Source organism: Sceloporus undulatus, chromosome 2 (genome assembly GCF_019175285.1).
Source record: "Sceloporus undulatus isolate JIND9_A2432 ecotype Alabama chromosome 2, SceUnd_v1.1, whole genome shotgun sequence".
Classification (NCBI taxonomy): domain Eukaryota; kingdom Metazoa; phylum Chordata; class Lepidosauria; order Squamata; family Phrynosomatidae; genus Sceloporus; species Sceloporus undulatus.
In genome coordinates this window covers 168840242-168852714 of record NC_056523.1, presented here as the reverse complement: position 1 = coordinate 168852714, position 12473 = coordinate 168840242, and the positions used below count along the sequence as shown (strand labels likewise).

Here is a 12473-nt window from a genome sequence, read left to right as displayed (position 1 = left end):
GCTGTATGCCTTTCCTCCATTCCCATTCATCTCCAAAGTCATTGCGAAGATGAGAATGGACCACTCCCAACGCCATCCTCATCACTCTGTGGTGGCCGAGACAGCCTTGGTTCGCCCCTCTCTTCCCTGATCTCCTGACTCTCCAGGACAGCCGGGTTCGACATCCAGACATCGAATCTCTTCCCCTGGTGGCTAGGAGAATCCATCCCTAGAGTCTTTGCCTGACTTGGTACAGACCATGATCATGGCGGTCCACAAGCCTTCCACTATGAAATCCTATCTACTTAAATGGGGCAAATTTTTGGACTTCTTGACTTCCAAGGACCTTTCTCCATCCTGAGCCCGGGTCCCTGAGGTCTTGCAATTCCTAATGACTCTGGCCTCTGCCTCTCTTTTTTGAAGTGCTTCCATATGCTCTCACTACCAATTTGATGGTTGACCCTCCTTTTTCAAGGATCCTATTGTTAAGAAGTTCCTTAAAGGCTTTAACAACTTGCACCCACCATCTTCAGTACTGACCCCATCATGGAGCCTTGATAACATGCTTATTTTCCTTTCCACAAAGCCTTTCAAACCCATGGCCACTACAGATATGAGATTGCTGACTTGGAAAACCATATTCTTAGTGGCTATTACATCGGTTCGGCATGCAAGTGAACTTTGTGCCCTCAGGTTGACCAACCTTACCTTTGCTTTCACAAGGACAAGGTAGTGCTCCGTCCTGGTATTACCTTTCTATCTAAAGTGGTATCGTCTTTCCATCTCAATCATGACATTGTGTTGCCCTCTCTGGCCCCGAACCTGACTACTGACACTGAACAGCAACTGCACACCCTTGATGTTCACTGGGCTTTGGCTTTTTATGAGGATAGGACTTTGGGTTCAAGACATTGTGAAAGACTGTTTGTCTACTATTCGGACCCAAAGAAAGATCTCCCTGTTTCCACCCAGAGATTTTTGAAATGGATACCTGCCACTATCCACTTGTGCTACGGATTGTCTGGAAAGACTCTTCTAGCTCAGGTATGGGCCCACTCCACTAGGGCGGTAGTGATATCCTCTGATTTTCTGAGTGGACTGCCTCTAGAGGATGTCTGTAGAGCTGCTGTCTGGTACCAGCCATTGACTTTTATTAATTATTAATGGTTGGACACCAGAGCCTGGCAGGACGCAGCTTTGGAAGGGCAGTGTTGCTTTCTGGTTTCCATTGAAGTTATTATTATGTAAACTCTACTCACTGTTATGATAGTTTTAAGAAAGACAGATTCACATTTAATTGAACTCAATGTACAGTTTATTGAATGTTTATTGAGATTACAGATGCATTTTCATACTTATGATTGAGAGTTTGGAGTAAAAGCTTTGTGGTTGTGTACATATACACTCTCTGCATATTTTTTTATGGGTTCATGACACTCCCTCCTCCACTGACTGAAGCTTGTCAGTCTAATCCATTTGTGTGATTTGCAGAGACCACAAAGAAGGTGGACATGTTGTTTATCTATAACTAGTTCTTCGAGTGGCCATCAGCAGATTCACACAAATCTTGCCCATCCTTCCCCTCAGTTGTGTCCTGCTCTTATTCTTCCTATCACTGCTATGTGGCGTACTTTATGGAACTGGGGAAAGAGTGGGAATGCTAGGGGCTTTATAAGGGTAGGTGGAGCTACCGCCAAAGAGTTGCAAATTGAGTTTTGCCTAGTAACTCCAGAAGTTTTCAAGCTTTACTGCGCAGTTGCAGAACAACCCATTTGTGTGATTTTGCAGATGAACACTTGAAGAACTACGGTTAGAGGTAAAAAAAACTGTCCTTCTGTAGCACAGGTGTTGTTACAGCAAGAATACTTCAGGTTGAATTTTAAAAGCTATCCTCTGGTCTTCCATTTTCACTGTGTGTGTGAGTGAGAGAGAGACTGAGAGATTGAGAGTGTTTGTGTGTGCACAGGAGAAAAGCTAATGCCTAAGAAAATAATTAGCAAAGTAAATGGCGAAGAATGGATTGATTTGTCTGTGGTGATTCATGTTATTCTGAATAGGTTGTTGTGAGTCTTAAAAATGAAACTAAGTTCAGTCTGATTGCTTTGAATTCAGCTTTCTTGTTCTTCTTCACTGACTTGTATTTTTCAACAAATAATCTGTGTCTCAGTAATCTTTAGTCCACTTCTCTTTACCATTTTACCAGTTTTGTTGTCTGATTGCAGAGCATTGTTATTCCTCTCAGCACTGAGTGTCACAGACTTGGCACCAAACCCAAAAGCCAGATACAGTGGGCCCAGTATCTGCTGTGGTTTGGTTCAAGGACCCTTCGGGGATACCAAAATCCATGGATACTCATGTCCCATTATATACAGTGACATAGTAAAATTATGTCCCTTATGTAAAATGGCAAAATCAACACTTGCTTTTTGGAAATTAAAAAAAAAAATCAAGATGTAGATAGTTGAGTCTGTGGAAGCAGAATCTATGGATATGGAGGGTCGATTATATTGCTTAATCCAATTCAAGTTGTAAGTGGTGCTTTCTGGCTCTTAATAGCCTTCAGCAGTGAGTTCAGTTTTCATGCCTTATCAGAGTTACTTAGATTGCTCTTAGGTTTTGATTGTTGCTAGCATGAAGTTTAAAAGCAAGCTGAATGGCAAGATCCATGTAATGCTTCCAGAGCAACATCACACAGCATTTGTTTTTCAGAATGTCCTTTCTTTTAAGTGTCTTGAATTCTTTGTCAGTGCTCATTTAACCTTTCAGCCTGGTTCTTGGTGCTTATCTGCTTTGCTGTAAACACTTTGATCCAGAGGGTCAATGGCTTTCAGAATAATTTGGGATAGCTTGTGGGCTGTCATTTAGAAATCTAGTGTTTTGTTTTCTGTGGAAAATACTTAAGCTTCTAGCCCTAATTTCTGTAATGTAATCTTTTTGGAGGGTATGAAGTTACGGAGAAAAATTATTGCACAGTGGCCTGACTCTTATTGTTAGTCCTGATTATTATGGGATTTACCTATGTCTTGATTCACTGTTCATCAATTGATTTAATGAATCTACTGTAATGGGGAGTAACCAATAGGATTTAGGTCACTATGATGGCATAGGATCACCTTTGGTTTCTATTGCAGCAAGCTGCACTGTCCTGAGTTGTATACATCTGCTCAGTGCAGCTGTGAACGTGTGCTCAGAAGGAAGTCCCAGGAGTATCAGTGGGTCTTACTTTCAGATGTGTTCTCTTACTATAAAGATCTTATATGTACTACTGTATAAAGATCTTAATGTTCCTTAGCTGGACCGATGAAAAGATGAAACAGACACATTATAGTAGTAAAAAAAAGTTTTATTATCGGGCAAATCTCATCACCTAGAAACCTAATTTATATATTAGGTTTCTAGTCTCATATTTTAGAGGGCATACAATCTCACATAATATACGTAACTGAAAGGAAAGGAAAATGGATATTGAGTTACACATTCATGGTGCTATTGAGGAGTTCACTGTTTCATCACCATATACAGTGTTCAGTATATTATAGAAAGGAGGAAGGGAATGGTGGTAAAAAAAGGAATGTAGCAGGACTTTTAAGGATAACTTTTCAAAAAAAATTGTCTGAACTTTTGTGGATATAAACCCAATTCTTTCAATGTTCACAGAGTTTTGGATGCTTACAGCACACTTCTTTGAATGCTCTGTAAACATGCAAAGAAATGGTTTATAGCCACGCAGACTCATGCAGAAATAAAAACCATTTTGTCTTAAAGTGCTGCTACATTCTTTCCCCCTCCCTTCCTCCTCTTTATGCTGCAAGAGACTAACATGGCTACTTCTTTGAAAAGTATATTTTATAGTAAATGAAGATACATATTAACTATGATTATTTTAAGATGCATGTGTGTGTGTGAATGTATGTATCTCCCAGCAAACTGTAATTTAAAATAATATAAACTCATCTTTATTTCTTTAATCTGGACTGTTGTCTGAATTGTTCTGAACTTTCACTATAAACACTTTTCTGCTCTTTTTATAACATACTGAATTTTTTCTTAGAAATGTGAACTCCCCCCCCCCCATAGTTATTACTGCTCTCCCTTTTTGATGCTGAAGAGATGGAAGTTTGGTGTATAAAGCCCATTGCCATTATGTTTTAGGAGTAATAAGATTGGCATACTTGCCAAATGCAAACAAGAAGGTTTTGTTTTCTGCAATGTTGTAATTTCCTATTCTGGCACTTACCACCCCTGGACTTGTATTGACTTCAGAGTGGATGGTTGCATCATGTGCTCTCAAGCCATACATTGGAAGCTTTGAGTCTTGGAACTGGAATATTTGCAGCAGGGCGAATTTACTATCTAGCCGTTACACCACTGCTTTTGCTCATCATTTTTAAAGAAAAGATACTGTAAGAGGATTTTGTTTAACATATCCTTTCCTGTATTTGTTTTTTCAAGACTCTGGAAGGGAGCAAGGTACTTTTTTTTGTTTTTGTGAATTATCAAAATTTTAAATTCATTATACTATTAATTATTATTATTACTGTTATTAGTAGGCTCTCCATATTCCTATTCATCCTTTTTGGTTCGCTTTGGAAAACTTGATGGCAATAATTGATTCATAAACACTGTTCCAATTTATTTCATGATTTTAAAGTCCATACCAGCATTCTGAAAGGCTGAGCTGAGGTTTTTCTCATTTGGAACAGACAATTCCATGGGAAGAACATTGCAGGAAAAAAAGTGTAGTATGCAGTATGCCTGTGGGCATTTGCTCAGTGTGTTCTCTGTTCAGGAACATTATGTTCAGATTAAGGTAATTATTTGTAACAAATTATGCAAATTGGCAATAGACACAGGGCTCTTCATATATATCCAGTGTTTTCTTGATGTTCAACTAGTTGTCTAGCTCTATTGTATAGTGTTCCTTGTAATTTTACATCTAAGTTTAAAAAAAGAAGCTTTGCATCTTCTTAACAGATCAGCTCATTGGGTTGATTCTAGATCTAGTCTAGATGCTGATGAGAGGAATCACAACTATGTTTGTTATAATCCTAATCCTTTGGTTGGTGGAAGTAGCTGGTGTGTGGGAATAGCTGAAAATCTCCCATTCCATTGGTTAGCTTTCTTTGTTCCTCAAACTGTGTTTTCGTGGAGTAAAACTGCATTGAACGCAAACTCTGTACTGGAGATATTGCTACAGGCTTCAAACATAGGAAAATTTAACTTAATTGAAATTAAATTACTCTTTCAACATCAAATTAAACCATTAAAAAAACTAGATAACCTGTAAGTACACTTCACTTCTCTTACTGGCTGGAGGATTTTGGGAGCTGTAATTCACAAAAGCAGCATTTCTAAGCTCTGATAACTGAACTGGGCAATCCAGAAGTCCAGATCTTGTGACAATCCCAGGGCAGATGTGGCACATCCATATGCCTTTTAATTTGTGAAGATGGCTCTAGAGTTGTATACTTTTAGGGTGCTTGATAAATAGATCCCCAACTTCCAAACTTGCAGAATCTATAATGAAAATATCCAGTATTTGAATTAGCATGATGTGGTTGTGTTTTCAGGTATTGAATATACTCTTCTTCTAAAGATGAGCGTATGCCTCTGATAAAACCTAAGTTACAAAAATGGATGAGGCTAGAGTTTTGAGTTTATCCAGCCATTTTGAGTATTACAGCTGTGCACTGACTGAACTAGAGTGTCTGTGTCCTGTCACTTCTTTCTGGTAGTCTAGCTGTTTTTGTATTTTCTGCTAGCTTTGTGGAGGGCATGTAGGATTAACCTGTTTGCTATCTGAGTTTCTGTACATGTGCTGTACCATTAGGGATATCTTTTCTATGTGAACTCATCTTTTGAGGAACTCAAAACACATCTGTAGAACCTCGCTGTGTTGCAAAAGATTTTGGAGCACACACTTGCTTAATGCTGGACGCTGGCCATGTCTTTTAGACCTTATCTTTGCACCATCTAAATATCACCTCTTACATCACCCCCAGTATACCAGTAATTGCACAGGAGAATCAATGGTTTTGGGCAGCTGTCATTCAGGAAAATTTATTTGCCATTATGGATCTTTTCACTGAGACCCACTGATGAGCTTCTGAGGAACCCATTAGTATCTCACAGGAACAGTTTAAAAAGCCTTTTGGCACTGTTATTCTGAGACCTTTATAGTTGAATTATCACTGAAATTAATTAGAAAGAACAGCATCAGAGTAAAATAAGGCTGCATGTCAGGATGGAAGATGAGCAGATTCTCTGACAAGATAGTCTTACAGTGTTAATTTAACTTGGATGTAGTGAAGTGCAGCCAATCAGATTACAAAGTGATGTAAGCTTTGTGAGCCAGTGTTATACTTGGGTCAAAATGACATGTCAGTATGACCAAATAATGAGATCAAGCAAAATATCTTCTATTTCATTAGGAAAGGCAAATAGAACAGGACATGTACTGACATTCTGTAAGATGTACAGAAGTAGTAGGTGCATAAGATGAATGTACTTCTGGTTCCTCTTGTACTCTAATTCTGTCATTGGAGTCCCAGCTATGATCTTCCCTAGACAGGGATAAGCTGACCACAGTAGTTCATGTACTGATATCTTCCAGATTAGTCTACTTGCAATATTTTTACATTCGTCTGACCTAGAGTGTGGCCCAGAAGCTGTAGCTAATGCAACACACAGCAGCTCAGTGGCTGATGAGAACATTTTATAGAAGCCACATGACACCAGTTTTAAAGGAGTTGCTCTGGCTGTAAGTACTCTTCCAGTCTGAGATACTGATAACATTTCAAGTCCTAAATGATCTGGGACCTCAATACTGGAAGAAGCATCAGTAGAGACTGAGGTCTTGTGAAGGGACCTACTGTGGGAGAGGATCTTCTCCACTGTGACATCCCATTACAGAGTGCCCTTCCCTTGGAGGCCAGTGGGCACTAACAACTGCCTTATTTTTGTGCTAAGATACAGCATAGCTTTTTATCAAAATCATTGGACCCCTAATATGTATAGGCACATGGCTGTTTTAAAGGGCTGAATGTGCTTTTATACTGTTTAAATTACCCCTTATTGTTTTAAATTGATTTTATTTCTGTGCTACCTTGAGATTTTATGCTCAAAACATAAGTATTTTAATATATAAATGAAAACAGGTATTCCAGAGTAAGCAAGTCTTTGAGGAAAATTCATTGTCCAACAGAACATTCTTGATACACAGCAGATAAATTCTGTATGTGCATGTCAGGGAAGAGCTGGGATTTGGGGTACTGGCTTTGTAAATACATACAGAGACTGGGATGTTGTAACATTTTAAAAATTTGATATAGTTTTTCCCTCCTCTATATATAGTTCTGTCTTTTTAAAATGTGTTTTATTCTTTTAATAACTAATCTGTTTTAATACTGTAATAATTTAATTCCTTTTTAATGTCCTTTTTTCTATGATTTTAATTGTACTGTTTTTAATGCTGTGAAGCCGCTCTGAGTCCCAGGTCTGGGAAAAGAGCAAGATACAAATAATAATAATAATAATAATAATAATAATAGATTTTAAATGTCTGCTGCTTTGTGTTTAGATGCAATTGTTCACCCATGCTGTACAAGTCTTAGGCATCAATATAGTACCGTATATCTCTGTGTAGCTAAAAACTTAAACATTTTACTATAGATCAAGCACAGCAGGGTGGTAATCTTTACATGGAAGGCGACCACGATTATGAAAGGTTTGCCTTTTGGTTTCTGCTTAAATATGTACTAATTATTTTTGCCTCGTTTCCCAAAATCAGGACCAAGAGAGACGGACCCCTTTGCATGCAGCTGCATATTTGGGGGACGCCCCTATTGTTGAACTCCTTATTCTATCAGGTGAGTAGTATATGTTTATGACTTTTAGTTGGCAAGATGTCTGATGTGTTCTGACAGCAGAAAGCAGCAAATTGAGGAAGAGAAAGAAGCATATCTTTAATTCTCATGTAAGAAACAGTAGCCTGCAATTAAGGAATAATGTTAGTGGGAAGCCCTCAGGTGAGGCTGAGCAGTTGCTGGGCATTTGCTGGAATGGAAGATGAATGCATGGATTTCCTATCCTGTGGTAGCCAGCTGCATATTTTGATATCATTTAACCAAATTGTAAAAGGTAATTGGAAATGGAAATGACCTTTTAATTTGTATGCAGCTAGAAAACAAGCACCAACTCTGGAGATATACACTGCGATTAAGAGGATCAAGGAATCCTGGTATTAAGATGCAAGGGCAAGCATGCTGACTTTCTGTTGGTCAATTGTCTGTACTTTCTTTGTTTCTCAGGTGCTAACGTTAATGCAAAGGATACCCTTTGGCTAACCCCGTTACACCGTGCTGCAGCTTCTCGCAATGAGGTAGGTGCCGTACTGTTGGCTTTGGCCCATTGTTAACATGACAAAAGAGACTTGATGTTCTGGACTCTCCTGCAGCAACATTTTGAACAAATTCATTTGTTTCTCATGTTCACACTACTCACCCATGGGCATGCTGAAAACCATGAGGCCTGAGAAACTGGCAAAGCAGTCCAGATTGGGGAGGGTAGGTTGGTACAGAAGGTTTTCTCTGTGGGTTCCATCTACAGAGGGAGAAAGGAAAAATACTTTAATAAGGTTTCCTGACCACCTTTTTGTTTACCATCAATGATAAAGTTTATAGTTGTAGTCAAGCATGGGCTAAGCTATGTGACTGTCAGCCTTATTTCATGTTCCTATCCATACTTTATACATAGGACTCCAGCGTCAAGAGATAAGTTCTTTGGGGTTCTGTTCATTCTCATCCTTCATTTTTTAAAAAATATGCCTACAGGTGCATGGCTACATGATAGAAAAAATAGTCCAGTAAATTGCCATTAATTTCTTTCATAGTCTGCCCTTGGCATAGAATTGTATAACATCTCCTGATTGACACTGACCTCTAGCACTCTTATATTAATTCAGTGAGCAAGAAGGGTGCATTGCCCTTAATATGATAACACCCATAAATTGATAATATAGGAGGTCTGGATAGTAAATGTGCTGTTGTAAGATCTTGCTGGACATTTCTGTAAAAGCAGCAAGTAGGTTTCTTGTAAAGACGATTATAGAGTAAGTTTCTGCCATTAACTGCACAAAGACTGAGCTCTCTAGAGAGTATCCTCCTGGAAAAGCTTCCGTCCTTCACCTGATTCTGTTAACTTGTATAATTGCTTTTTCCTGCTGGCCTCACGGCTTCAGGCCATTCTCAACATCTGAGAAGCACCACTTAAGCTGGCTCGATTAATTTGCCTCTTTGCTCTAAAACAGTGTCAGCGATTTTACTGATGGCTGGCTTCCAGTGGGGCGGGAAGGGGCCTCATCTCAGGCAGAGTTTGTGAGATAGTAAAGGGGCAGTGGTATATCATCTTACCTTAATGAATGGGCAAGCACTATCAAAATATAGGGCATTAGGCCACTTTTGCCTAATGCCAAGCTGCTTATACTTCACTAGTCACCAAAGAGCATTCCTTAGCCGTGGCGACAGCATCAGAATTCCCCAGACAGACAGATTATGATAGATTTCTTTGCAGTGCTACTTCTTACCCAATACTGACCCAAATTTTTATGCTAGTTTTGGTAAACTATGTATTAGCAGCATGTTGGTATAACTGAAATCACTCCTGATCATGCATTTGTGAAGCTTTGAAAGTGTGAAAACCTTGGCTACTTGTATTTTCTGCACCTGTCTCCTTAAATGTGCTGCCAAATCTTGTTGCTGCCTGTACTCCTTTTTGTGGTAGCCTTCAGTGTTCTTATTCTGGCTGTCTGGGTGTTGAAGCTTTGACCTGACAGTAAGCTGCTTTGAGAGAGCTTTCTTCCTTACAAGTCAGACTAATCTCATTTGAGCACAGAGCCTTGACCTTTAAAGCTATGTGACACCTTGGACGTTTGGTCTTGAGCAAGTTTTCTTTGTTGTTACCATGTACAGTCTGCCCTTAGCTTTCACGGAAAAAAATTTCAACTATAGGCCTAACTTTTTTTTAACCTGAGAGAACACTTTTCTAGGCATCTGTAGGTCCTCCAGCAAGACTATGGTCAACTTCTACCAAACCTCTGTGCCATGTAAAACTGAAATCTGATTGTGTCGCTATGTTAGTCCAAGGAGGGGGAACCTCTTTCAGATTAAGGATTAAATTTAGTTTCAGATAAATTCTCGATGCTGCATCCAGTTGTGGGTGAGGCCAAAAACAACAGAGTTGGGACCAAAATTACCAGCATATTTAGCTTAAAGCCCTCAATGACAATTACTAAGCTTTAGGGGAAGTATATCAACATTTGGAGAAATCCATACAAATGCTGGGAATCCTTGAAACAGTGGTGTCACAGGATGGGAGTTTGGCTGTTTGGGGAACCACAGAGGGCTGGTTTGGAACCTGGAGAAAGCGAGACCCCTTGGTTGGCGGTTTCCTATTATTGCTTTGGGCTATACTTAAAGCCCAAAGTTTGTCCTCTGTCTTCTCTCAAGGTGCTAGATCACTTCAAATTTTAGTTCCTCCTCTCTTGCAAAGGCTCACTCAGTCCATATCTGTATAGCTGGGCATCTGGCACGCCTCCTTCTCCAAATTCTTCAGGCCATGACACTAACTTTCTTTGAGCATCCCACATCTGTTGTCTCACAGCATTACACTATTGCATTGCTCCTTAAAGTGTCATTGTTCCTACAAAGATCCCTTGTCTGCTCAGCTGTCTTTCTCTTCTGTCCCTGGCAGAAGGCACTTAACCTCCTTCTAAAGCACTCGGCAGACGTCAACGCTCGTGACAAGTATTGGCAAACACCACTGCACGTTGCTGCTGCCAACAGAGCCACCAAGTGTGCTGAGGTCATCATCTCCCTGCTTAGTAGCGTCAATGTGGCAGACCGCACTGGCCGCACAGCACTACATCATGCCGTACACAGTGGGCACATTGAGGTAAGTTGTAACATCCTACTTCCAGGGTCTTTCTGCATTGTACCACTGTCAAACATGGCTGAGTAGTGAAGGACAGTTGTTGTTAGGGGAAAAGCAGCTTGTAGAGGAGGTATACGAAACAGGTAAAGGATAGGGAAAAGACATGTATAACACAAGCTGCTATGTTGCAAATGTAGAACTGTCAATTCCACAACACTTATGAGGTCAGGGAGCACCAAATAAATTACTTTGTGTTTTGATTTTGTATAACATTTGGTTTTTAACTTCTATGGCCCTTTTTTCTCTACTTTTTTCTAGATGGTAAACCTACTCTTAAATAAAGGGGCCAATCTGAGCACATGTGACAAGAAGGAGAGACAGCCAATACACTGGGCGGCCTTCCTTGGTAGGTCTTTGCTGTTTTTGCAGTCATTCTGGTTGGCTTGTTTTCTAGTTCTCTATGTGTGTTGTGCAAAAGAACAGAATATTGTAGATACATCTCCTACACAGGGCTGGGAATATCAGTGTACTGCTGTAGTGTAATGAACAAGAGAATGAACGGTGAGCCAGGATATCTCTAGTTCATAAATACAGATCAGTAGGGATGTAATGACTCATTCTACCTGTCCTTTCTCGGCTTTTATCATCTGCCCCTTTCTCAACTGGCACATTGATGGTGGATATAGATGTGCTGCAAAGCTAGTGAGGCCAAGTAGTAGAGAATAGGACAAGATGAAGAAATGGATGAAAAGAACATTCTTGTTGCACTGGGATGTTTAAAGCAATGTGTAGTTCTTCCTGGCTTATGAAATCACACAATGGGTTTTTGCACCTGTGCAGTAAGCAACCTGGAACATTCTTGAGCTGAGATTTGGCGGGGGGCCACAAGCCCCACTATCTCAAAACACATGTCACATTGTGCCTGCTCCGAATCTCCTCAGTTGTTTTTTGTCCACTACATTAGCAACTTCTAGGTATGTTCTCTGAGCTTCAGATTTCTTTGAATTGCTTTACTTTGCCTTTAAACCTATCTCTTGCTGTCTTCCTTTCTCTTTGTCATTTTGGCCACTGCCAAAAGAAAAAAGAAGAAAAGGAGAAAAAAGGCATACTTCAGAATTCATGCAAGGTGTTCCTCTCTGAGGTTTCTTGGATGGCCTTGAGAACACTGTTTAAGCTCTATACTTCCTATGGCCCCTTCAGACAGTCACACTGAGTACCTGTGTTACCTGTCTGAGAGAAGGGTATAAAGTTCAATCCTGTGCCATTTGCTTTGGGTTTTCAAAGCGAGGTTTCAAAAAAGACAAAGTTAATGCCATATTTGACTTAACACTTATCTGACTGTTTGGCCATTTCTACTCTTTGTCTCCACCCATGTCATCAGCTTATCATGCCATTATGACATTTTGTGTGCCATTACCAACAATCAGTGAGTACTTACCACCCTCGAATTGGAGTACACCATAGAATTCGACACCCTCCCTTCCTCAGAATGCATTCAGACTACAAAACTATCTATAGAGAAGAAACTACAATCCTCTTACAAAAGAAAGTAGTTCCAGAGGTCC

The 12473-nt window shown here is 39.8% G+C and overlaps 1 protein-coding gene across 2 annotated transcripts in view; it reads left to right on the top strand.

The window, feature by feature from the left end:
• ANKRD52 (ankyrin repeat domain 52) overlaps window positions 1-12473 on the top strand; it is a 103462-nt gene that overhangs the window by 13466 nt on the left and 77523 nt on the right. For both annotated transcript variants that reach the window (XM_042448287.1, XM_042448288.1), the window contains exons 3-6: window positions 7769-7847; window positions 8289-8359; window positions 10729-10929; window positions 11227-11314. In XM_042448287.1, coding sequence (XP_042304221.1) covers window positions 7769-7847; window positions 8289-8359; window positions 10729-10929; window positions 11227-11314 — 439 coding nt within the window. The remainder of the gene's footprint in view (window positions 1-7768; window positions 7848-8288; window positions 8360-10728; window positions 10930-11226; window positions 11315-12473) is intronic.